Source organism: Epargyreus clarus, unplaced genomic scaffold (genome assembly GCF_041222505.1).
Source record: "Epargyreus clarus isolate Ecla_fem2 unplaced genomic scaffold, WU_Ecla_fem_2.2 ptg000032l, whole genome shotgun sequence".
NCBI lineage: Eukaryota > Metazoa > Arthropoda > Insecta > Lepidoptera > Hesperiidae > Epargyreus > Epargyreus clarus.
In genome coordinates this window covers 8,924,611-8,949,100 of record NW_027332237.1, presented here as the reverse complement: position 1 = coordinate 8,949,100, position 24,490 = coordinate 8,924,611, and the positions used below count along the sequence as shown (strand labels likewise).

The following is a 24,490-nucleotide window of genomic DNA, read 5'->3' as shown; positions in this document are numbered from 1 at the left end:
TTAATTTATTATAGTGACACATACCTGTATCATATCTGTGTTTGTGTCGACTGGGTAAGTCTTGGTTTTCCACGTGACCAAACGTTCGAAATCCAACCGCGAATTGAGCGTACGGACTTATTTCGTACAACTCTGAAAAAAGGATAGTAAACCACGATTAGAGATCTGCAAAGCCGGCTACAGACTCACGCGAGAAGTCCCGCCGAGAAATCTCGCCGAAAAATTGCACGAGAACCGAGAAGGCGTCTACACTCTCTACTTAAACTACCATTCTCTTTTCTCGCCTGAGAAACCCTTTGAAGCGGGCAACATACCGACACCGATCGGAGAACAGGCGAGCGCGATAACGAGAAGGTTAGAAAGTGATCACATTCACGCTTCTCGGGTGTTCTCGGGGATTCTCGGCTTGAGTCTGTAGCCAGGCAATAATTTCGTATAATAAACAGAAAACCATAGTCTTCATTCAAAGTTCTTGAAGGAGTGTGTGAAAACAACATAGAGAACTGGTGAGCTGTAGAGAAGTCTCGCCTCTTTTTACCCCATCTCCTTCTCTTGCTTTCTCCATTTTTCTTCTCCATTCATCCTCTGCCCATTCTCAAACCTTTTCTTTTTCTCTTTCTCATTCACTTTATATCCCTCTACCTCTGCCCCTACTCTCCTATCTATTTTAAAGTTCAACTCACCATGTTTACTATTATTCCTGACGTGTATCGGCGCGCTGTAAATCCTGTTCTGAGCGTTGAGAGCATTCTCCTTCACATTGGTCAGGTTACTGTGTGACGTGTTGGCGGTTATGTTCCCGCTTTCCGACTTATCCACTGTTATAGAGTCTCTGTACTCTGTTAGCATGCCGCTTCTGAAATAATAATAGAGTTTATTGACCACAAAATGGACCAGTCCAAATGGGAAATTTGTTTCGAGAAAGATATTAAAAAAATGTTGTTATCGCCAATAACAGTTTCAGGAAATAGGCGTGGTGCTTCACTTGTCAAAAAATGTAAGGTTGACAAAGAAACTAATAGTCTTAGTAACAATAAGAATTGTTATAAAGTAATACGACAATGATCTGGAATTACCTTTGCCTCTTAATAAGAATATAAACGCAGCTCAAGAGGCACAGTATCAGAAGAATGGAGCTGAAGGTGATCACCAGCATGTTGATATCGAAGAATTCTGACGGTGGGCCAACTTCACCTGAAAATATTGTATTGTAAGTGAGAGTAGTCGCATATATGTATACCATTGGGTTTTAAGTGTTACTGCACTGACCTCTAAAGACTTTTGTAATCGTCTCTTGGTAAGAGAGCTCATCACATTTGCGTGGACGTCACAAAGGACTTATCTAGGATTTTTCAATATTATTCTCAAGGACATCAAAAGTTTATGATTGGCGTTTAGCCAGCACCGTGAGCTACCGTTTTAATCTTTGTAATTCGCAAAGAGTAAAACTTAATAGTCGCTCAAAATATAGAATGTACATAAATAAGCTGTTTTACCCTCGTTAATCTATGCTTTTGCTACAAAAGGTCGAAATTTAAGAATTTCTTCATAATAGACATATTCACGTTAATAATCAATCTACCCAATTTTTACCTACCAAAGACCGAAATATGACTACGAAGAAAGAAACTTGATTATATCAAATGTCGATTTTTTGTAGGAAAAACATTGAATTTATATATTATTACCAATATCAGGCATTAATGAATATCGGTACAAAACAAACAAAACTCACTCCCATCCTCGTTCTTCGTGGCATAGTTGTATGTGGTGGTGACGGAGCCGGCCTCGTTGGTGGCGGTGACTCGGAGCTGGTACCACGCGCCGGCCGCCAGTGCGCCGGCCGCCACGCTGCCGGTGCGGTACGACGGGCTCGAGCGGTACAGGCCAAGCCCACTGCCCCAGGACTGGTCGGCGTATGCCTGGTATAGTAGAGAAAGAGCCATTTAGATGGAGAGACTCTCTCGCACATTTCGGGTCCAGAAATCGTAAGCAACTATCACAAGCAATAATCGCCATAACATAATCGTATCAAAATGTTTACACATAGGTAAGAACAAAAACACGTCTACGATTATGTCATACGACACTCGCATAAGACATATCGCCAGGCGATAATTGCCTGTGTTTGTTTACACGACGAAATTATAGTAAGGTGATTATTGCGTATGAGAATCTCGACTTGTATAAACACCATTTCGCATGACATATTTTGAAGTTCGTACGAGTATCGTACAAATCAGATTGCATCGTTGTCAGAGTGAGATTTCTTATTCGAGTTTAGTGATTATCCAATTGTAATTCAATGTACAACGTATTATTAGTATTCTCGCTGTCCATTTTTTTACACTTTATAACATTTTTAAACGAAATAATAAGACATAAATAAAAATTAAAACACCCTCATGGCAGCAACTGGCATAAAATCTCGAAATACGATTATAGTTTTGAAATTCTGTTTACACGGACGCAACAAAATATTTCCTTTCGTCCCCCCCCCCCTTCTTGCCGCCGGAGTCGAACTTCAAAGGGAACCATCGCCACACCTATATCTACCTCAGAACAGCAGTGTTAAACGCTGCTGTGTTCCGGTTTGAAGGGTGTGGTAAGGGAGACATACTTTTCCGAGGCGTACCACCTTAGTTCTCAGGGGTAGCAGGGCATCTGTGGCTGACTTCAACTAGGGATATCTAATCCTATCTGGGGTTGATTACTGATGACCATGGGCGGCAGTAGCCACTTAACATCAGGTGGACTGCATGCTCGTCTGTTACTCCCATATTATATTTAAAAAAAAAACACTCACCATGGAGTTATGAGCCCGTATCCACGATCTGGATCCCAGCGGTCGGTAGTCGAGCTCCCAGGCGCGCAGGTCGCAGCCGGCGTCGTCCCAGCCCGCCAGCTGCACGGAGATGTACGACGCATTGCTCCACAGCCACTCGTTGGTTGACGGCGGGATTGGTGCTGGAATGTCGATATTTTCGAAGTTGGGTGAATGTGTTATAGACATTTTTGCTGACGGATACGTATTTCAGTGTTATCCTCGCCTTTTTTGCTGAAAAGAACGTAGATCGATTTTTGGAGAATCGATTCTTTGGGCCTCGATTTTTTTGTGAATCGATTTATTGCATTTCGATTCGAATCGATTCAGGAATCGATCTTTTTCGGAAAGAATCGCCATCCCTATCAAAGAGTATTATGATTATGTCTATGTTTATGTTTGTTATGACTAAGATTTCGGTTTATTAGTATGAATGTGTTTTCAAAACTTGCTGTCATTTATCAGACTAATATGAAAAGTTGTGGCTGGGTTTTGACTATTGAAAAGACATTGCGAAAAAACTTTGATACGGGAGAAATCAGAATATTGTTAAATCCAAATTGAAAGGGATAATTCGCTAACACTCGTCGTTAATCTTATAACCAGATATAAAGGTATCTGGTTATGACAATGATATAATGTTGTTGTGTCGTGTAGAGATTTGAACGGTTGAGAAAAAAAAACATCGTTACATTTTAATCCAAAAATGACAACTATCCCACGCGTTTATGATTGGTTTCCAAGTTAAAATCTCAGTATAAATAGATTTTGTTACAGTTTTTCATGAGTTACGAATTTAAAAATCAGGTAGACATCCTTACACTCCTACTTCTAATACATAAAAGATAAACTCACTTCCACCCAAAGTACTGACGTCCAAGTACGCAGGTTGGGACGTCCCAACCTTGTTTGTCGCAGTTATCCTTAGAGAGTACTTTGTCCCACACTTCAGTCCAGTAAGAACGTGTTTCTGAACACCCGACAAGTTGGGCAACTTGTTCGCGGACCAGGCTTCCTGCCAGGGTCCACTTGCTTCCTTCCATGTTAGGCTATAACCTAAAAATATATTTTGTATCATAAAATTCATAAATTACTTCATTAACTAAGTGCATTAAATAAAATTATATTTTTTTAATTGTTCTGGGGACACGGCATTACCCCCGCCAAGTCAAGCCAAAAAAATTAAAGATATTTCTGAAACAGATTTTAAGGATTTCCATTGGTTACAGCGCCATCTATAACTACAGAGGTCAAATACCATATATAATGTAAGACAACAATATAGATGGCGCTTTATAGATTATAGTGCTAATTTTTAATATAATTTTATATCGACCACATGCGCTCTCATGTGCCCAGCAAATTATAGTACAAATTTTGTTCACTGTAGCTATAATTGATTGACATGAAATAAAATTATTTATTTACATTAAAGAGTCATGACTTATTATAATTTTCTTTTTATCATAAAAACAAGGGATACTCACTAATCTTCTGACTAGAACTCCTATTACTGATGGAGTAATAAGGCTGTTCCCATTCCACCAATATAGAGTCTTTGTACGGAGTTGCCCGCAGTATGGGAGCTTCAGGTAGTGGTAGAACTATCACAGTATATTCAACCTGATCGGATCCGTACAGATTCTTAGCAAGACAGGTGTAGTTTCCACTGAGGGATTGGTCTATATCTGAAAGGTATAAAAAATAAATTGTGTCACTTAAGTGGTAAAATAGCACCTTAAAGTAATACATTTTGATAATGACCTTAGATGCTTGTATATATGCTTACGATACCATCAAGATCTCTAGAGTGAAAGAAAGAGAGAGATATTCAAATATGAAGTATGGTGTTTGGCTAATTAAGATTGCCCACGGAAACTGTCCTCCGTAAGACGCTAGTGTGGCGATTTCCAGCAACGTTTATTTTATTTTATTAAGCTTTGGCGCTTCTGAATTATTTTGTGGCAACATTCCGTCGCTCATTAAGAGATGGCGCTTTCTGAATCACGCTATCGAAATTTTGTCAACATACATATAGGCTTTTAACTGAGATTGATGGAGCACGGCCGCTTCCGGGGTATTATTACCTAGCTCGGCGGGAGATTTACCTTTGCTAAAGAAGTATGCTACGAAGTATGCTTCGTATACTCACTGTTGATGAGCAAACTGTCGTCGTGGTTCCTGGTAAAGCGCGGGTGGTGCGTGATGATGTTGTGCTTGTGGTACCACACCGTGCGCGGTGGTGGGGCGCCCACGCACTGGCACACCAGCAGCAACGAGCTGCCCACGCCCACTGATACTGTCCCTCCCAGAGATGCTACTCCGGCTACCACTAGATAATAAAAACAACTGTTGAATTGAGAACCTCATTCTTTTAGAGTCGGTTAAAAATAAGTATTTACGAATATTGTTTTAAACCAAAACTGTAATCTAGCTAGATCATTACTGCATGGTAAACATGAGTGTAAATCGGGCTTAAGCAACACTACTGAAGGTAGTAGAAGTTTCTGTCGTTCGGCTCTGGCGGCTAATCCTCCACACCTATTTCTGCCTAATAGCTTCAGTATTAAGCGCTGCTGTGTTTTAGTTTGAAGGGTATGGTAAGGGAGACTTTTCTGCGGCATTCCAACTTAGTCCTCAAGGATAGAAAAACATCTGTGTCCGACCTGTAGATATCGAATTCTCTCTGGGGATGATTGCATAATTATGTCCACGGGCGACATTAGCCATTCACTAGGTGGACTGCATACTCGTTTCCTACTTCAATGGTATATAAATAATCAATTTACTTTTTTTATTTTCACGACAACAGCAGTACACACAATTCTTTCTATAGGTGTTATAGAAAGAACTAATTCAATGTTATAAAATATAATTAATTATAACTGAATATAAATCCAATTTAATGTAATGTAATTTGTTTCTTTCAAAAAGTGTTGTATGTGGCCCTACTTTGAAATAAACAATTTGAATCCTTACCTCGTTGCGTGGGTGTATGCGACACCCTGCGGCTGGAGGCGCCCTCCCCCGCCGCGGTGCTGGCCGTCACCCAGCACTCGTAGGTGCGGCCCGGCGTGAGCTCCTTCACCTCCGCGCTGGTGCGGCCGGCCTCTACCCGGTGCGTCTGTGGCGGACCAGTGCTGTGGTAATTGGACTATGTTTACCGATTTGAAACTTATTAGATGTTCTTAATTTGAAGATGATAGAAGAAAAAACATTGAAGCTCAGTATCGATCTAAGCTCCCCAGCCGCGGTGCTGGCCGCGACCCAGCACTCGTAGGTCCGGCCCGAGGTTAGGTCCATTCTCCGCGCTGGTCCGGCTGGCCTCTTCCCGGTGCCTCTGTGGCGGACCAGTGCTGTGGTGATTGTACTATGTTTACTGACGATTTGAACTCATTGGACTCGTTAATTTGAAGATGACAGAAGACAACTTTGAAGCTCACTATCGTTCTAAGAACTGTTGGAAATTTTGGAAATTATATTACAGATATTATAAACAATTATAACAATCATTTATAGCTGAAAGTGAAGGTCTACGAATGACGTCATCCGTTATCCGGATCCGTCTATTATCCAATCCGATTTTTACCCGTATTACGAATGACATCATTCATTATCCGGAAACTTCTTACCCGGGTATTTATCCATGTGCATTGAGTTAAGTGCTTTTTAGATAACTTTACGATACCCGGATTTTAAGGGACTGAACGATTTTTATGCGTATATTGTGACTGAAATTATTTTTTAAATTATTTTATACATAAAGAAATAAGGATTACAAATGACATCAATCATTATCCGCACGTTAGTTGACTTATCCGGGTTTACGTGACAAACTTCAAATTACTTTAATTATCCGGTCAACTTACCCGGATGTCGGCTTGACGTAAACAGTGTAATATATCAGCTCTCCGTTGGGTCGTTCTGGCCTCTTCCAGCTGACGAGTAGTGAGGTTGGTGAAAGAACCAATACCTTGATGTCGGCTGGTGGGTCTGGAACTGTATCCAATTGACTGTTTTAGTACGAAAAAATACCAAGACAAATCAAGAACCAAGCTTAGAAATAAATTGGAACTAAGTATTTGTTTAGATTTTTTATATAAATGGTAGTATGTAGGTAATCAATATAACTTATGGAATTAACTCAAATTTTCAAATATAAAACAGTGATATAGCGATTACGTATAATGACAAGAAGAATTTTAGTATAAAGTTGTAAGTATTTAAACCTTTTAACTTTAATTATAAAATAATAATAATTAATGAATTGTAACTAAATTTGAAACTATTACTATAAAAAATGTAATCAGTCTAGTTTAAACCCTACATACCTACTCAGACCGTAGAAAAAACTATAATCTGCCCTCTTGAGAAAATGCATACCAGAAAGCTGTTAAAGAGTGTTAGTTGGAAATTACTAGAGATGGGTGTAGTAAAATACATATCGATTCTAGTTTCATTCTAAATTCAATGAGACACGACCTGTCAGCGTTCTCTCAGCGGCCAGACTATGAAATAATTGAATTAATAACTTATAACGTCCTACCATCCTGTAGCGTAGCGCAGATAATTGGGTAAGAGTACGGTCCGGCGCCAAAACTGGAGAAGCCAGCCACTTTAACTGTATAATTAGTATACTTCATCAAGCTCTGCAGGTATAACTCTGTGTGCAGTGAGGTTTGGTTTTGCCACGCGCTATCTGTAAGGATTAAATTGATGATTAGTTCTCATCGAATTGATAACCTAGTGGTTGAAACGTGACGTTCAAATCTTCTGAATTTTCAAATGTATTTCCAAAATTATTATGACTTGCTATAACGGTGAAGATAAACATCGTGAGGAAATCTGCGTATCTGGGGGGTTTTAAAAAATTCTCAAATGTATGTGAAGTCTACCAATACGCATTTGGTCAATTGACTCTTAGACCCATGTGCCCAGCAGTGAGACAGTGATGTGTTGACGACGACAACTTCATCAAAAAGATTTATATACACACATATATGCATGCACTTGTTTCACATGCATACATGGAAGTGTGAGGGTATATTATTACTTAGTTATTATCAATGGCTGGTAGTTCCGACATTTGTCGGAGATTATATGAGCGATTCCAAAATGATCAACACTTGTTTACCCATATTTTTTCCACCAATCCAGTTTGGATCAACGTAGAAAAGGTCTCCTGTGTTCCACGCATAATCTCTCTTCTCCCATAAATACAAAATATATAGCGGTATTTGTTTTCGAACACCCTAATAATTTAGCTGAACCAAACCAACCTTCAGTGGCGAAGAGTATGGTGTATCCAATAAGCGAGCTGCCTTGTCCTGGCAGCGTGATGGGTTGCCACCCAACCCGTAACGATGTTGACGATACCGCGGTGCATTCCACTGAAGATGGTGCTTGTTCTGGGGCTGAAGATTACAACATTTTTATATATTTTTCTTATACATAACATCTCCCTTTCGACCCATATGTTTGTATACTCCTGTAGAAGTCAAAAACCGTGTCTGATTCACGACTATTAACGTTATATGTTTTAGTATATGTTTGGTTATTATAGATAACTCATACCCTCCTAACGTAACTTCACCAATCTACTTTCGAAGAACGTGGTACGTTCAAAGTCTTAACTAGTTGTTAGGGGAGACCCGTGTCTTAAAAAGCCAGACTAGGATATTAGCTAAATGGGTTTGGAATTAGTGACGGAAATGAAGGAGCTAGCTAGCCGGATTAGAAAAAAGAAGCAATTACTTAATAGATTGTGGGGAACCACGAAGATGAGGGGTACTTTGGGGGACAATGTGGGGAAACTTACCTCCTTCCATAGTATCTTGATAAACTGGCAAGGAGAAAGGTCCCGATCCCGCGCTGTTAAAGGCTGACAGCGATACGGCGTATCTGAAACGATTTCCAAATATTTTAAGTAAATACTCTGTCTTTCAAGTCGTTAACGTGCTGTCATTCTATTAAAAACCGTTGTAACGCTGCTGTCTTCTGGTTTGAAGGGTGTGGGATGGGAGAATTATTTGTATCCATCATGCGTTTAAACTTTTATTTAGAGCTAGCAATGACATTCTTGAGGGGCATTATACTCTAGGGGTATATACATATAGTTCTGCATGTATGAGAAACAAAATACAAATGTAACTGTTACCTGGTATTTTTGAGTAGTCCACTTATTGCTGTTTCCTGCTTTCCTGATTGCTGGGACACTTTGAGCGTCCGTGTGTCAGTGTCCTCTGAAACTGTAAAGAATTTCATTAGTATACTTTCTTGTGTATATCTTGATCGATCTACAAAGTGAAGCAACGTATTCGCAGTTGGTAGTTGAATAGGTGACCACTAGTGGCTAAACCTGTTAAATCTTTCAGGCATTTATTTAGACGTTAGGTGGACTGTGCTCCTCGTTTGCTACCTGATTTATACATAAAGTAATTCTATTCCTTACGTTTTGCGGCGTATGTCAATTAGACATGATAACATGATGACAATGATAATGAAATCATCATACCTGCTCCAGAGTTTTGTGGAACGGCCTTAATGTGGTAACCAGTGATGACTCCGTTGTGGGTCTCCTTCGGCGGAGGCAACCAGGACACAAAGAGCTCCCCCGGGTTCTCCGTTTGTTCCACTTGTATGTTGATTGGAGGGGATGACGGGGCTGGAAATAACAGATGAAAAAGACAATTAAAACTTTAATCAAACTTTTGCAGTTCATAGAAGATCTTTGGAAATTCCTTAAAATTTTCACGGATGAATACGAATCTCATGAGATCATGATTTTCCTAAACAAAAATCCGGCAAGTAATAACCTTGATCTTGGTTCGGTGACAAATTTTGTTAGAAATTTTTAAAGACTTTTTTCTTATACTCGTAATCCGATAATATTGGCAATTACATATGAATTACTCTTGTCAATTATCAAATATGATTTTGATGGCACTAGGTATTGTGAACGGAAGTCATGTCATTATTGCTTTCATTACCATCATCATAATAATATGACAGAATAATTTATTTATTTATTCATTTGTATAAACTTTACTGTAAACCTGATGGTTACAAAGGGCGAATTTAATGCCTAGTGGCATTCTCCGTCAGTTAATTCTTGTTGATGAAGAAATCTTGTGGTGGGTGACATTAATATAACTGAAAAATAAATCTGTTCATTGCTTTCTTAATGTCTCACCTTCTTCATGTGTAGTGAAGTGTACGGGGGCAGTGTAGCGGCTGACGCCCACCTGGTTGCCGGTGGCCACTCGAACAGCATATGCTGTCGCTGGGTGGAGGTTCTGCAGCTCGACTGACTGACGGATATCTGTGTCCTTCCTGCAAAGGTTTAGGTAAGTAATAAAGGACTTGTTTTTGCTCTGAGGGAGGTTCTTTCTCGTTCGAAATTAGTTTTTATAATAATCATTTTGGAGTGACTCATATAAAGAGGTTTTTCGGATCAGATAAATAGTGGAATATCGTTAGGATGTAAATTAAGTTATAAAGGCAAGCATTAGCTTCATATCACGAAAATTTGCGCTATATTTGTGTTTTAAAAAGCTGTGTATAAAACTTTTATTGTCATATTTTGAATGTCTTGTTCCTATTTTCAGACCTTGTTTCTTACAAAATGTTGTATGGATGAAATGTTTTAAAATTTTCTAGTGCTTTCTATTAGCTCATATTTTCTTAGTGTAGATAGCTTACCATCATTTACGGGTCATAAAACTTTGCATACATTAGTAAATAGTTAATACAGACCGTGGCATAAGGAATTTTAATTTAGAAACTATATTTATATAATTTAGAAACTTTATTTTAAAATTACCTAGTCACATTGATGTTGACAGAGTGATCCCAGCCAGCATCAGCGTACAAAGCCGGGGCGTATTGCACTGAGAAGTGCCGGGCGTGGGTCCTGGAGGTCTCGTGCCAGGAGACCAGCGCGGAGCGGGAGCGGACTGCTTCTATCCGGAGCTCTGATGGAGGCGTTGGCGGTTCTGAAACAGAAGTGGTTTAATAATGTGATTAAGAAGTTTTTTGATTAGGATCAAAATGTTCAATTTTTCGGTTACGAAAAATTGAACATTTTGGAAAAAAATAAATATGCACAAAAAAATCTTAGCTATCTCACTAAAACTCCAGAAAGCGTTTGGTTCATGTGAGACTCTCACTAATTCAAAAAAATAGGCATTTAGGATGTTCATTGTTCATATATGAAGATTTCGGAATATCAATTTACACCTGATATTCTATGAAATGATTTTCTAGAAATTTTGATTCGTCCCATGTTTTGTATTAATAAAATCGTTTAGTTCTTTACTGATTATGATAGTCTTTTTTAAATTGTTGCTATGAATCTACATACTTTTAATTTCATATCTTATGCCTAAATTGATCCATTTGGAGTTGTTATAATTCATTGTTTCTTTCGTTACATACTTTACCTAATATAGTCAGGTAGATGGTAAAACTAGAGGCGCCATAAGGGTTACTGGCGCGACACTGGTACAAGCCAGCATCAGCAGTTTCCGAGTATTGCAGGCTGACTGTACTGATCAACCCCACCGGTGTCTTGGATTCTGAAAGTTTCGCTCTGAAAGCAGAAAATATTATTTGTTTGGTAACAGTAGTATTTCGAAATTGCGGAAATAAAATCGTCATCAACTATAAATTACTGACAGTTGTAAGACAAGTAATAACTGAAGTCGATCATAAATGCGTTGGTTTGCATCATTACCTATCCTTTTTAAGATCTGTTCAAATCAGAAAATAGAAGTTTTACTTCTCTTTATGGCAGAAAGTGCCATGACGATAGCGTCGTTCAACCATGCAAGCAATTTTATTATTTAATTCAACGAAGATAGAACTAATATTAAGTACATTTTATCGTCTAAAATTTTTTTTACAAAAGATACAACCAACTTCTATGTCACTACAAAGTAAAAATAATTCAATTAAATGTTGGTTTAGTACATAGTTCTGAAGTCGGTGCTCAATATATTTCGTTGGATAACGATGTAAACAGCGTATCCAATACGACTACCGACTTCAAAAAAATGTACTAAACCTCTCCTTGTGACCCGTTATTCTGTGTGTTATTAAAAACAGTTGCCGACCGCTGTAAAGGATCAAATAGTCAAATATTATCAAGTCATACCTATGTAATTGAAAGTCTACAATGTTTCCATCATGGGTCCAAACGATTCTAATGGGCTCGTCTCCTAGCGCTCGGCACTCGAGGCTTACAGGATGACCAAGTCGTGACGTCACATTTTGTGATGAAGTTTCAAAATGTACTGGCTCTGGAATGATGAACCTTGTATTATCAAAACATTCATAATTGTTCTAATTTTATGCTTATTTCTTTGTCCATTGAATTTGAGAATTTAATAGTCCTCGGTACTACGAATGCAATTAAATTAGGTGATAGTAATTTTATGGTTTGGACCAACATAAACTTGACCTAACTTACATAACTTACATAACTTAACTTACATAACTTAACTTAACTTGACATAACTTAAAGTGAGGTGAACTATGTTCTAAAATTTCCTTCAGCATAAGTTGAAGACTTTAATGATTTAGAGTGGAACAAAATAATGATGTATATAAATCACAATAATCATGAAATACTCACTATTAACACTCATCCAGACAGTCTTGCTAAGTGGCGTGCCAACACCGTTCTCCACATTGCACGAGTAAAGGCCTTCGTCGGTCAGCGACACCTCCTCAATGACGAGGGTGCCGTTTGGAAGACTGAGGATTCCACCACCAGCGAGTTCCAGGACTGGTTGCCAGGTTCCGAGAATTGCTGTAGATCATAAATATTCCTTAATATGCATTAGTTAAAAAGAGAAAAAAAAATATACAAAGATTAAAGATTAATAGCAATTATTAAGTATTAGACATATTTCGCGTGGAATGAGTCAGCTACATAGGTTAACTATTTGTAACTAGAGCACATTATGGGCTTTCTTCGTTTCTATCTTACGTTGTGGTGCAAAAACGTAAGGTGAGGTAAGGTAATTTTAGCGTCTTTTAACTGATATTGTCTTTCACTAACATGTAGATGTTCTATTGAGTTTTAGTAACACATGTATATAATATATAATTTAATTGAGTTTTGGTTACACCCGTCATTAGTGGATTTAGAAAACAGAGCACATGCCAGTTTATAAGCAAAGTTACACAAATAATATTCTCCAAGGAAGAAACTAGGGATTATACACTACCGTCTTTCTTCATCCAATGTACTTGTGGCTGAGGATATCCACTTGCGCTGCAAGAGACTGTTCCTCTTCTGCCGAGGAGCAGGGAGGAATTAGAAGGTTCCTCTTGCCATTTTGGTGCAACTGTGGAGATAAAAGAAATATATAGTATGAACACTGGAATAAATGCCGTGGGTAATCGAAACCATATATCTTTATGTTTAGTTTGTTCATTTATGAATCTTGTAGTATATCATGCTGGATATGAATCGACTGGAGTCATTGTTGCGAAGAAGACATGAAAATTATGCAACATTTTTTTTGGTCTGACTGTTATTTGACAGGTCTGTGGTTATTTGCGTATCCTTGTGGGAGTAGTAATATTTGTCACTTTCACATTTGTCATATTTTAATAATGATAATGATCAATTTAGATGAAGAATTGTTAAAAAATCTTTATTGCACTGATTTTTGCTTCAACCTCATATATAAAATATTTACAAAATCTAACATAACCTAACCTAAACTTACCTTTGATATAAAGTTCCGTAGACTTATTCACCTTCGCGACGTGATTAGACGCGACACAAGTGTACGTGCCGCAGTGCTCTAGCGACACTCGCTTAATGACTAATGCGCTGAACAGTTCCGAACTGCGCTCCACCACCTGAAAGTGTCTTGAAACATTGATTGGATCGCGAGAAGCCATTTTGGAGATTTATGACCGTAACTAGGGTAGTTTGGAATTTATTGGCGCGAATAGTTGCAAATTACCTCACATATCCAATTTATTACAGATCTGTTTTTTTCCTGCAACTTATCTTAAAATAAGCTAAAGATATTTTGATTTTTAACTGTTAAATTAAAAAAAATGTACATAATATAAAAAAATATATATTTTGAAATCCTATTGTATTAACACACATTGTAACAAAATATAATATTTTGTTATTATCTGTGCACATCTGTTTACTGTACTACAAAGGAGGTCGAAAAGAAATCAATTTCCAACTTTTTCTACTATTACTGTTCTATGACTTTTGCTTGTAGCTCTTTTCTTTTAAATATAAACAAATTCTTATTCGTTATTTGCAAAAAGAACTTACCTTCAACGAGCTCGGTATCCTCTTCCCGTCTTTCAGCCATTCGAAATGTATGGGCATATCTCCACTCCTCACATTGCAATAGATGTTGACTATTTGACCTTCTTGCAAATTGTTTCCGAGAAGCAAATCTTCTAGGATCGGTGCTTCGATGACTTGTATCTCGAAGGCTCGTCTTGCCATTTCTCCTGAGGGACTGGTGACTATGCAGGTGTAGACAGCCCCGTTTTCCTCCTTAGATACTTCTGGAATGGTCAGTACTCCATGGATATTGACGACACTTCGTCTAGTCTTCCGTTTTTGATGAGCTTGCCGAGTGACATGGGCTTGATGGCTTCGTTTATACCGTGATGGGAAGAGGCTATTTGAGTTTATCGGCTTCCCTTTGAACTCCCAGTCGATTTTGCTGGAATTTGCATTAAGGAGTAATTACTTTTGAAAGTATATTTGTTTTGATTCGAAGTATTTGACTTTGTGCTAATCTCAAAGAACTTTGATGTTAATATTTTTATTCGCTTATTGAGGTTGAATGTTTATTCTTTTTTGCAACCTCAGCTGTATAATAAACCATAGTCTGTTACAGAAAAACTTTCGACTCGAATTATATTATTAATTATGTACAATATTCATAGTGTTGTTTTAAACTAATGTTTACCTGATAGGATATCCATAAAAAGGGCATCTGAGATTGACTGATTCTCCACTTTGGACCTTGATTGGTGGTAGTGACCTTATGTATGGGGGACCTAAAAATTATTAAAGTTTAATATAGCAAAAAAAAGTACCTAGTTGCGGTCCTTCCATATAAATAAAATAAGGTCAACAGGCGTAATATTGTAGTCTATAGGTTAAATAATAAATCATAATTTTTTAGCCTTAACGTCTACAAGACTCCCACAAAATACGTGTATTCAGACGTAGCAACGCATCTGGCTAGCTGCATTCATAATAATGTTGGTTGCAGATGTGTTAAGATAAACATTCCAAATAAACCTTTAGAGGTAGCGTTTGTGACCAACTAAGCATTCTTTTGTAAACATTGTATTGACATGTATCAATCATGGGCAGTGACCAGGGAATTGACGAAATAAAGTATTTATCCATCCATACTTGTCAAATATGGATGGATCAAGTATGGATGAATAGTACTTTTTTCGTAGAAATATATAGAAGTTTCACAATTTATTGCAATATTTTCTCTTACACTACTACCAGATCTGAATCTTATGCGACCTTACCATAAACATCCAACCTGTTCTCGTAGGTGGCGGCGTGGTCACCTTCCTTGGCCGTGCAGGAGTACATCCCACCATCCTCCACCCTCACTCTGGTGATGTTCAGCTGAGTTACCACCGAGTTGTCTGACGTCATCACCTGGCCTAACGCGTACCTGTGTAATAACCGTTTCTGATGCAAACATTTGAACTTAAAAGAGAATACATTTTTTTATAATATAGGAGTAGCAGACGAGTCAGTCCACCTGATGGTAAGTGGCTACTGCCGCCAATAGACACCTGTAATCAATCCCAAATAGGATTAGAAATTACCTACTACCTGAGGTCGGCCACAGATGTGCAGCTACCACTGAAGACTTAGCTGGCACGCCCTCCAAACCATAACACACTTCTGTTATTAGACAGAAATAGAGTCGAACCAGAGGGGGTTCTAGGACCTTCAAATTTCGTTAATGTAAGTTGGTATAATGATCAGTATCTATTAGGAGTAAGACTTAGGAGTAGAGATTAGGAATTGGGTTGATGCCGGCCTGCTAATACGCAAACCTGGTTGGGGATAGAGCCTAGAACTTGTGTGACAGACGGGTATATTGAATCCTGCATCACGTTTTTTTGTTTTATGTTTTTTGTTTTGTATTTTTAAATTACATAGTAAGTGCTCAATCAGTTTCTTCTTTTTAATAAATACTTATTTTCAAATGCTATACCCTTCTTAGGGATAAAGGGAAATGTTGAATTATTAATTGGAACAAGCAATTGTTCCTGCGAAAACATGTCAAGTATTGATTGGAATACAAAACATAGAGAATACAAACCAAAGAGTAAAACTGGGATGCTTTGTCAATTAAGTATGCTCTAAAACATTTGTAATAAATATTCATTTTTGTCAACTCTTAACGGTGCTAATATTATACAGAAATAGGTGTGAGTGTCTCCCTGATGGCTTTAATCAGTCAGGCCAAGACACATCATCATCATCAACCCATTACTGTCCCACTGCTGAGCACGGGTCTCCTCTCAGAATGAGAAGGTTTGGGCCATAGTCTACCGCGCTGGCCAAGTGCGTATTGGTAGACTTCACATACCTTTGATTTTTTGCATACCTTTGTGATTTGATACATTTTTTGATACATTTGATTTTTCCTCACGATGTCTTCTAATACGCACATAACTTTGAAAAATTAGAGGTGCGTGCCTGGGATTTGAATCTCGGACCCCTCGATCGAGAGGCCAGATTAGACAGAAATAGGTGTGAGTGTCTCCCTGATGGCATCAATCATCCAGTCCAAGACACATTTACCGCCAATTAGCATCACCAATGTACACTTCAGTCCAATGAAATTGATCGTAGTTTGAATATTGTCATACATTCAATAGGAGAAGTATCTACATATCTATGAATGAGACGCATGCGGACGTGAGTGAGAGGAAAAATGTAGCAGGGATTGTTAGTTAACAAATTTAGCCTCCCGTTCAGGGGGTCCCAGGATCCAACCCCAGGCAACTCTGATTTTTCAATGTTGTGAGCGTATTAGAAATTCATTATTATTTGCTTAAACAGTGAAGGAAAAAATCGATATGGCCGTGCCGCTTTTTTGGCTCGACTTGGCAGAGGCACGGCAGATACAAAATCGGCATGCATGAGTCTAAAAATCAGTTCTCAAGGGTGTGTTCACTAATTCGCACTTGACCAGTGAGGTGAACTCTGGTCTGAACCTAACTTTGAGAGGAGACTCATGCCCAACAGTGGGATAATAATGAGTTGAGGACGAGAGCAAAAAGGCTCCAATGGGAATTAGTTGACTGAACCAATATTGTTTGAACATCTTACCTGGGGTCAGTGTTACTGGATACTACAACACCATCGCGTTCCCATATAAACTGAGGCGGTCTGTCACCAGTCGCTGAACACTGCATGCTAATCTGGAAGATCACATCAGATAAAATTAGATTATATCTAAATCAAATCAAGTCCTAAACTCTACAAGTCACATAGTTACCAAAAAGTCTCGGAACAATAGCAACAAGTAGAATTCGCATCACCAAAAAGTGAAATAAAGATGTAATTTTGTTTTTTTTTTACCTACTTTGATTAGGACTTTGATACCTCCTGTATTATTTCCGACTGTATGTATTTCTTTAAGTATTGTATATAAATTGCCATACTAAGACGAATCTAACGATGTCTATTATGTTGCAATTTGTCAAAACAGTAGAGTTCAAAAACATAATCCTCCCGATATAATCACTACTAGTATGATTATAAATAATTATATTTATAATCATGTATTACTATTCACTAGTATATACTATACTATAGTATATATATAGTATATACTAGTAGTGTATTCACTAGTATGATTATAAATAATTATATTTATAATCATACTAGTGGTGCCCGCGGCTTCGCCCGCATTTTAAAGAAATAATATGACATACATAAAACGGAAATATTTGTACCTGCATTGGAATGGCAGTGGTGCCATCTGTCGAAAATTGGTCTTACCAACTCCCAAACCCTCGTGGGCTCTTGGACAACAACTTTGCTAAAGATCATCACTTGATCAAATACATAGTTTCCGATTCTATAACTACTTACGAATTTCGAATTAATTAAAAAACCTTTTCCCACGGACTAAATTGTGAATCAAAACCATTCTCAAGTCGACTTACATGACATACACACGCACACAAGAAATATATATATATATATATATATATATATATATATATATATATATATATATATATAAAGATAGAATGGTAGCTATTTACACGCTTTTTATCACTCTACCCCTTTTTAGCCTCGAACTACTACAATTTTATATTTAACAATCCGCCTAGTATAAATTAAGTTTACTTACATCGCCACCAGGTGTCACTGTTCTCTCTGTAAAATGCTGTGTGATCATCACGTGGTTCTCTGATAGACTTCTCTTGAGCACTTTTCTTCTGTCTAAACCTGAAACAACATTAAAATATTAAAATGAATAATTCTTATGTTTTATATCAAATTCACGTTATCATCATCAAGCCTTTACTCTCCCACTGCTAGGCACAGGTCTCCTCTACGAATGAGAAGGATTGGGCTGTAATCCACCACGCTGGCCAAGTATTAATTGGTAGATTTCTCATACCTTGAAAACTTATTTTTTTAAGATTTCTTGTCAGGTTGACTTGTATCTCCAAGATGTTTTCTTTCCCCGTTAATTTATAATACTCATATAAATTTAAATAATTAGAGATGGGTGCCGGGATTTCGAACCTCGGACCCTTCGAATGAAAGGCTATGATTCACCACTAGACTAACATTTAAAATTATAAACTATAAACTCTTTCTACACTCATAGCCCCACACTAGGATTCCCTGTGTCGTGGGTGCCATGGACACATACATAGACAAATACACAAACACCCAGACCCAGAAACAGAAATCTAAATTCATCAATTAGAAATCTGTCTGGCCGGGGCCGAACCCGGGACTGTCCGCGCGTCAGACCGGCATGGTGACCGCTCCGCCACGCGGGTCGTCATTAACTCGAAATAGATCAAAGTTGTATAACGATAACCAAGGATCGCTGCTAAAAGGTAGAACTAGAACACAATATTTAGCACGCAACAAATTTCGATAAATCAACTGCTTGTGTGTGGCATTCAAGCCCAGGACCTCTAAATTCAGTCTAATATCGAGTGCTAGTGATCTCACGTCTCTAATAACGTAATTACTAGTTCATCAGCTGAATTAAGCGTTTGACAAGTGGAGCGATAATTTCGGATTAGACTTTAATTAAGCTCAGGTTTATTGGGTTTACTAATTGGTATTTCCAAAATGATTATTTACACAATCCGTGCGAATCTTGCTTGGTACTCCCAAAAATTGATTGAAATTAAATGTATGGAATTATATATTAGATATTTATTTTGAATGGGTTTGTGATGAATTCAGAAATTGCCTGTCATATTGTTATTGTATATTTTTAAAATAAGTATTATCTTATATATATAAAATTCTCATGTCACAATGTTAGTTACCGTGCTTTTCCGAAACGGCTTTACCGATTTTCACCAAATTTACTACTACAATTAATTTTCATATCCCTAAGTGATAAGGATTGTTCACCCTTATTTTTTTATTATTTACATATATAGCAACACAACGTTTGCTATTGTCAGAAGAGTCTGACAATAGTAATATGCAGAGGGATATAATCTAGGACATTTGTATGCAAAACTGCAGGTCAATCGTTCAAATTGAACAAATTGAATGTGCGGAACATCACATACAAACATTGCAAGTTAAAAGCAGTATTGAGGAACGTTCTATTTGGGAGGCTTCACGCTTGAACTGAGCGGTGAATGCACGGATGGCCTCAATCAGCTAGCCCAAGACACATTTGCCGCCAATTAGTATCACGTACACTTGAGGCCAATGAAATTGATCGTTACTTTGAATATTGTCATATATCTTTGAAAGGTATAGGTTATAGGTGCCGCTTAACTCATTTTAGCGTGATGCATTACGTTTTTGTGGGTGTGAAAAGTCCAGATTTTTCCCTAGTTCTAGGACCTACTCCATCAAACATTTCCAATGCATTTGTGGAGGATATTACTAGATAGGCAACAGCCTGTATCAGATGACAAAGTGCCATAGTCCCATAGCGCCTCTTATACATTACATCCAAAAAACTTACAATGCTCTTAGAGTTCAATATAATAATGGTTTCAGGTACTGTAGTGCATCAGGGATGTTTGCAGAAGCTCATGTAAACTGTTCCTACACCATAATGAGAAAAAGATGCAGCTCCCTGATGTACCGTGTCCGGGATAGTACCAACAGCATCCTGAAGATGATAAGCAATAGAGTAGACTGTAGATTTTTTTCTCATTGCAGTTTTCTACATATAAAATTTTAATGTAACTTAAAATTTTAATTGTAATTCAAAAATCAATCTTTGTTACTTGAAATAAATAATTAAATTATAAAGTCTAAGGACTGCAGGGTAACAGATGAAACTAATAACAATCAAAAACGAAGGTATAAGTTGCTTTCCGATCCAAACACGTCACGCCTCCAGTGGTCACCCATCCAATTATTTACCACCCAACGTTGCTTATTAACCCGGCGAGCATGACCCAGGGTATTTCATACCCGGGTATACTTAAAAAGTTATGTATTTTTTTAAATATTCGTCTGGCCACACTCGTGCGCTCAGTACCTGCGGGCTAGGGTTTGCGGGAGGGGACAGTGGCGTGATCGCAGTGTTGCGCCGGACATCGGCTGAGTAAATAGTGTCCAAACCTGTCACGGGTATGTAATACCCCACGTCATTTTTGAAGTATTTTTTTATGTAATTAATTTTTATTGTTCTTTTATTACTTTTGTTATTATTTATGATTTTAACATTACAAGTTTATATCATTTTAATTTTATATTTTAGTAGCAACTTTATTTTTTTAATTTATTTTTAGTTTCTGGTCGAAAGGGATCGTGAAAGACAAGAAGAATGTATTGGATGGTGCTATGTTAGAGGAGGCTGCAACTGATTCTTCAGATGACTCCAGTTCGGAAGGAGAAACTGATCACTGTAGTGAACACGCGGTGAATTCTGGCACGGAGCAAGAGGGCGATAACCCCGGTGACGTTTGGTCTAACATTAGACAAGAAGACGCTGTAACTAATGAACCACAAAGCGATCCCGAGGATGAATTACCCTTGTCTCTTCTCAGTGCAAGAGTATCAGATTCTCGGCATGTACGTGGGCCTTTCTATCTATCCAAAGATGGTTCAAAGTGGTAAGTGGTAATTGTCAGCGTCCAAATGTGAGGGTTAGGTCAGAAAATATCATAACCGAGCATGAATAAAGACATTGGAATAAAGAGAACAGAATTTATTCGTAATTTGGGTTTATCAATGATATACGAACAACTTCGTACAAGAAAAACGAAAAAAAAATATTCCAAGCTACATTCACCAGCGAATCCTGAAACAGCTGGGCGAGCTCTCACCCAAACATGTAAATGTACCAGGGCGATATGTGAGATGCTAGGATTGTCCATCCAAGAAGGATAGGAAAACCAAACACTCCTGCACCGCTTGTGGTAAGGCCATATGTATGGAGCATGCAAAATTTACATGTGAAAATTGTGCTGATCTAAAAGATAGTGCTTAAATTGATTTTTCTAATTAAAAAATATATTATTAATTCTTCTTAGAAGAGTATCTCATTTTTTTATGTTTTAAGTCAATTTACACTCCAAAGAGTAATGTTTTTAGTTGAAAATTTAATTTTAATAAACCTTTAAATTTTTTTAACTATAATTACATAGTGTAAGAAAAAAACGAAAAATAAAATATTATTTCATGATTATAAACTTTCTTTCATTTAAATCCAGTAATGAATTGATACTTAAGAGAATATAATCAACAAATTTAAATAAAAGTTAATAATGAGTTTATTATACTATTTTACATTTAGGGTATGTCATACCCTGCCACATTCTTAATGTAACTTTTTTCACCTCATGCTCGCCGGGTTAAGTTATTTTTATATCTGTTCAAATGTACTAATACTGCGCGTGTTTCAACCCTCTCTATCTACATGGGTCTATATTTAAAAAATATTCTCATGTCTGAAAACAAAATTTTTAAAATTTGCAAAATAAAAGATTTTGCAAAAGATGGAAAATTCAGCATACAATTTGGAGGTGGTAAACACTAGGCTTACAGGGTATTGCCTGAAATTACTATAACGATAATTGTGATGACCCTAAATTGATTAGGACATATTACCCCCCACGGGATGAGGTGGTCAGTCATCAGCAAGCAATCAGTCCGCTGTAATTGTATTCCCGGGGAGCCGGGAGCGCCAGTCTGTGGGGACGCGGCGTAATACAGAAAATATGGGGAAACTTAATTTAGCCCACAGGAATTGGTTTTGAAAAACATTTTTTATGTTTTTTTTTTAATGTTAGTGGAAATATTTGACGAGAGGCCTATTTTTTAGCCCCTTTCCACCCTTTTATTATTATCACAAGAATGTATAAAACTTGTTTTTTTTTATATTTGTATATGTGTGCGAGGGTTAAGCGTTGCAACCTTCGATCAACAATAACAACGGATCGAAGGTTCCAACCCAATTTCAAACCAGTTAACCTCAACCGATTGAACTGAAATTAGGCTTATATGTTTGGTTTGGATGACAAGACATGAGCTTAGTGACGTCATTCTAAATCCAATATGGCGAACGAATTATTTTGTATGCCATGATAAGAGTATTAAGTGAAAGGCTTTTTGAATAGTAAGTACACGAAAATAAAGTGTGTTTTTGAAAACTATTTTAGAGTTAAAACCGAACGAAATTAAATTTAATTGTGATAGCCCTAAATTGATTAGGACATATTACCCGCCACGAGATGATGTGGTCAGTCATCAGCAAGCAATCAATCCGTTGTAATTGTATTCCCGGGGGTCGCCGGAAGCGCCGGTCTGTGGGGACGCGGCGTAATACCGAAATTATGGGGAATTAATTTAGCCAAGGATTTGGTAATGAAAAACATTTTTTAAAGTTTTTTTATTGTATTTTTTTATTTAATGTAAGTGGAAAGATTTCACGAAAGGCCTATTTTTAGACCCTTTCCCTATTCATATTATTATCACAAGAACCATAATACTATAATACTATAGTGTTTTGTTATTGTTGATCGAAGGTTGCAACCCAATTTCAAACCAGTAACTTCAACCAATTTAACTGAAGTTAGGCTTATAAGTTTTGTTTGGATGACAAGATATGATAGGTTAATGACGTGATTAGGACATATTACCCCCCACGAGATGAGGTGGTCAGTCATCAGCAAGCAATCAGTCCGCTGTAATTGTATTCCCGGGGGTCGCCGGGAGCGCCAGTCTGTGGGGACGCGGCATAATCATCAGCCTATTTCGTTTTAACTCCAGAAATTACGGGGAAACTTAATTTAGTCTAGGAATTGTTATTGAAAAATATTTTGAAAAGTCTTCTATTCTGTTTGTTTTTTTTAAATTTAAGTGGGAATCCTTATAGTAAAGATTAACGACCCGCGTGGCGGAGTAGACACTTTATCGGTCTCACACGCCGGGAGTTCCGCGTTTGATCCCCGGCTAAACAAATATTTGAATGATGAATTTAGATCTCTGTTTTGGATTGGGCCTACGTGTGTGTCCATGGCATCCACGACACATTGAATCCTAATGTGGGGCCGTGAGTATAGAAAGCGTGTTTTAGATTTTCCAAAAACCCTTCCCCATTTTACCCTCATTACATTATTACAAGTTTTTCATTTTACTAGCTCTGTTATTTAGTATCTTGCAACAAAATGTTGCAACAATTTTAGCCCAGTTAAGCTCAATTAATTGAGCTGAAATTTGGTGTAGACGATTGGTTATTACTTGGCAGAACGAGACATACATACGCTCGAAAAACATTACCCTCCACAGTCGGGTCCAAAAAGTCCAGAAATCCGTAAATCCAGGTCAATTTTAGAAAGATTGAAAAATTAACGCTACTCGCACCTCGCCAGCGATACAACAAGTACCTTATCGAGCGCAATCTGTCGGCAATATAATTATGGCGGGACGGATTGCAATTTGCGATCGAATGGACACCTCGGCAATCACTTAAACCTTGTTACAGGGATAACTGAGCGCTATATTTTATACATTTTGGACTTTTTTCGACTAGAATTTCTGCTTCTCTTTTAATATTACAATGATAGGTAGTTATTTTTTCATGTAACCTAAGTAAAGTCGTATAAAATTGTATACTTTTTAAATATTGAAGTAGTATATGAGCATGCAGTCCATCTGCATTTGTTACTCCAGGTTAGATTAGATATAAGGTTAGATTCCAAGATTTCCCCAGAAATAAGTGCCTTGAGCCGATTTACAAATGGGTCTGACACCTTTGAAACATAAATAAACTCTATATAAATCTATTTCATCCATATATTTTCATTTAATTTAGAGATAGTCCATATTTTGTTAGTATTTACTTTAATCCTTTAAATAAAGGATTTTTGATTTTGATTTTTTGATTTACATTGTAATAGTACTTAAAAACTATTTTAGTATTTTTTTTTATTTTTAAT

At 37.5% G+C, this 24,490-nt stretch overlaps 1 protein-coding gene across 1 annotated transcript in view; it reads right to left on the bottom strand.

Moving 5' to 3' along the window:
• The window catches only part of LOC140755199 (cell adhesion molecule Dscam2), a 208,590-nt gene that overhangs the window by 1,331 nt on the left and 182,769 nt on the right, over positions 1-24,490 (bottom strand). Inside the window, exons 9-35 of the mRNA XM_073090415.1 lie at positions 18,235-18,332; positions 17,202-17,293; positions 15,374-15,525; positions 14,791-14,881; positions 14,139-14,541; positions 13,564-13,699; positions 13,057-13,176; positions 12,459-12,635; positions 11,979-12,123; positions 11,266-11,414; positions 10,647-10,818; positions 10,017-10,156; positions 9,339-9,488; positions 8,982-9,072; positions 8,643-8,725; positions 8,104-8,238; positions 7,371-7,523; positions 6,694-6,823; positions 5,804-5,964; positions 4,977-5,156; positions 4,312-4,512; positions 3,680-3,880; positions 2,807-2,967; positions 1,736-1,922; positions 1,077-1,194; positions 684-856; positions 25-132 (exon numbers count right to left, since the gene is read on the bottom strand). Coding sequence (XP_072946516.1) covers positions 25-132; positions 684-856; positions 1,077-1,194; positions 1,736-1,922; positions 2,807-2,967; positions 3,680-3,880; positions 4,312-4,512; positions 4,977-5,156; positions 5,804-5,964; positions 6,694-6,823; positions 7,371-7,523; positions 8,104-8,238; positions 8,643-8,725; positions 8,982-9,072; positions 9,339-9,488; positions 10,017-10,156; positions 10,647-10,818; positions 11,266-11,414; positions 11,979-12,123; positions 12,459-12,635; positions 13,057-13,176; positions 13,564-13,699; positions 14,139-14,541; positions 14,791-14,881; positions 15,374-15,525; positions 17,202-17,293; positions 18,235-18,332 — 4,107 coding nt within the window. The remainder of the gene's footprint in view (positions 1-24; positions 133-683; positions 857-1,076; positions 1,195-1,735; positions 1,923-2,806; positions 2,968-3,679; positions 3,881-4,311; positions 4,513-4,976; positions 5,157-5,803; positions 5,965-6,693; positions 6,824-7,370; positions 7,524-8,103; positions 8,239-8,642; positions 8,726-8,981; positions 9,073-9,338; positions 9,489-10,016; positions 10,157-10,646; positions 10,819-11,265; positions 11,415-11,978; positions 12,124-12,458; positions 12,636-13,056; positions 13,177-13,563; positions 13,700-14,138; positions 14,542-14,790; positions 14,882-15,373; positions 15,526-17,201; positions 17,294-18,234; positions 18,333-24,490) is intronic.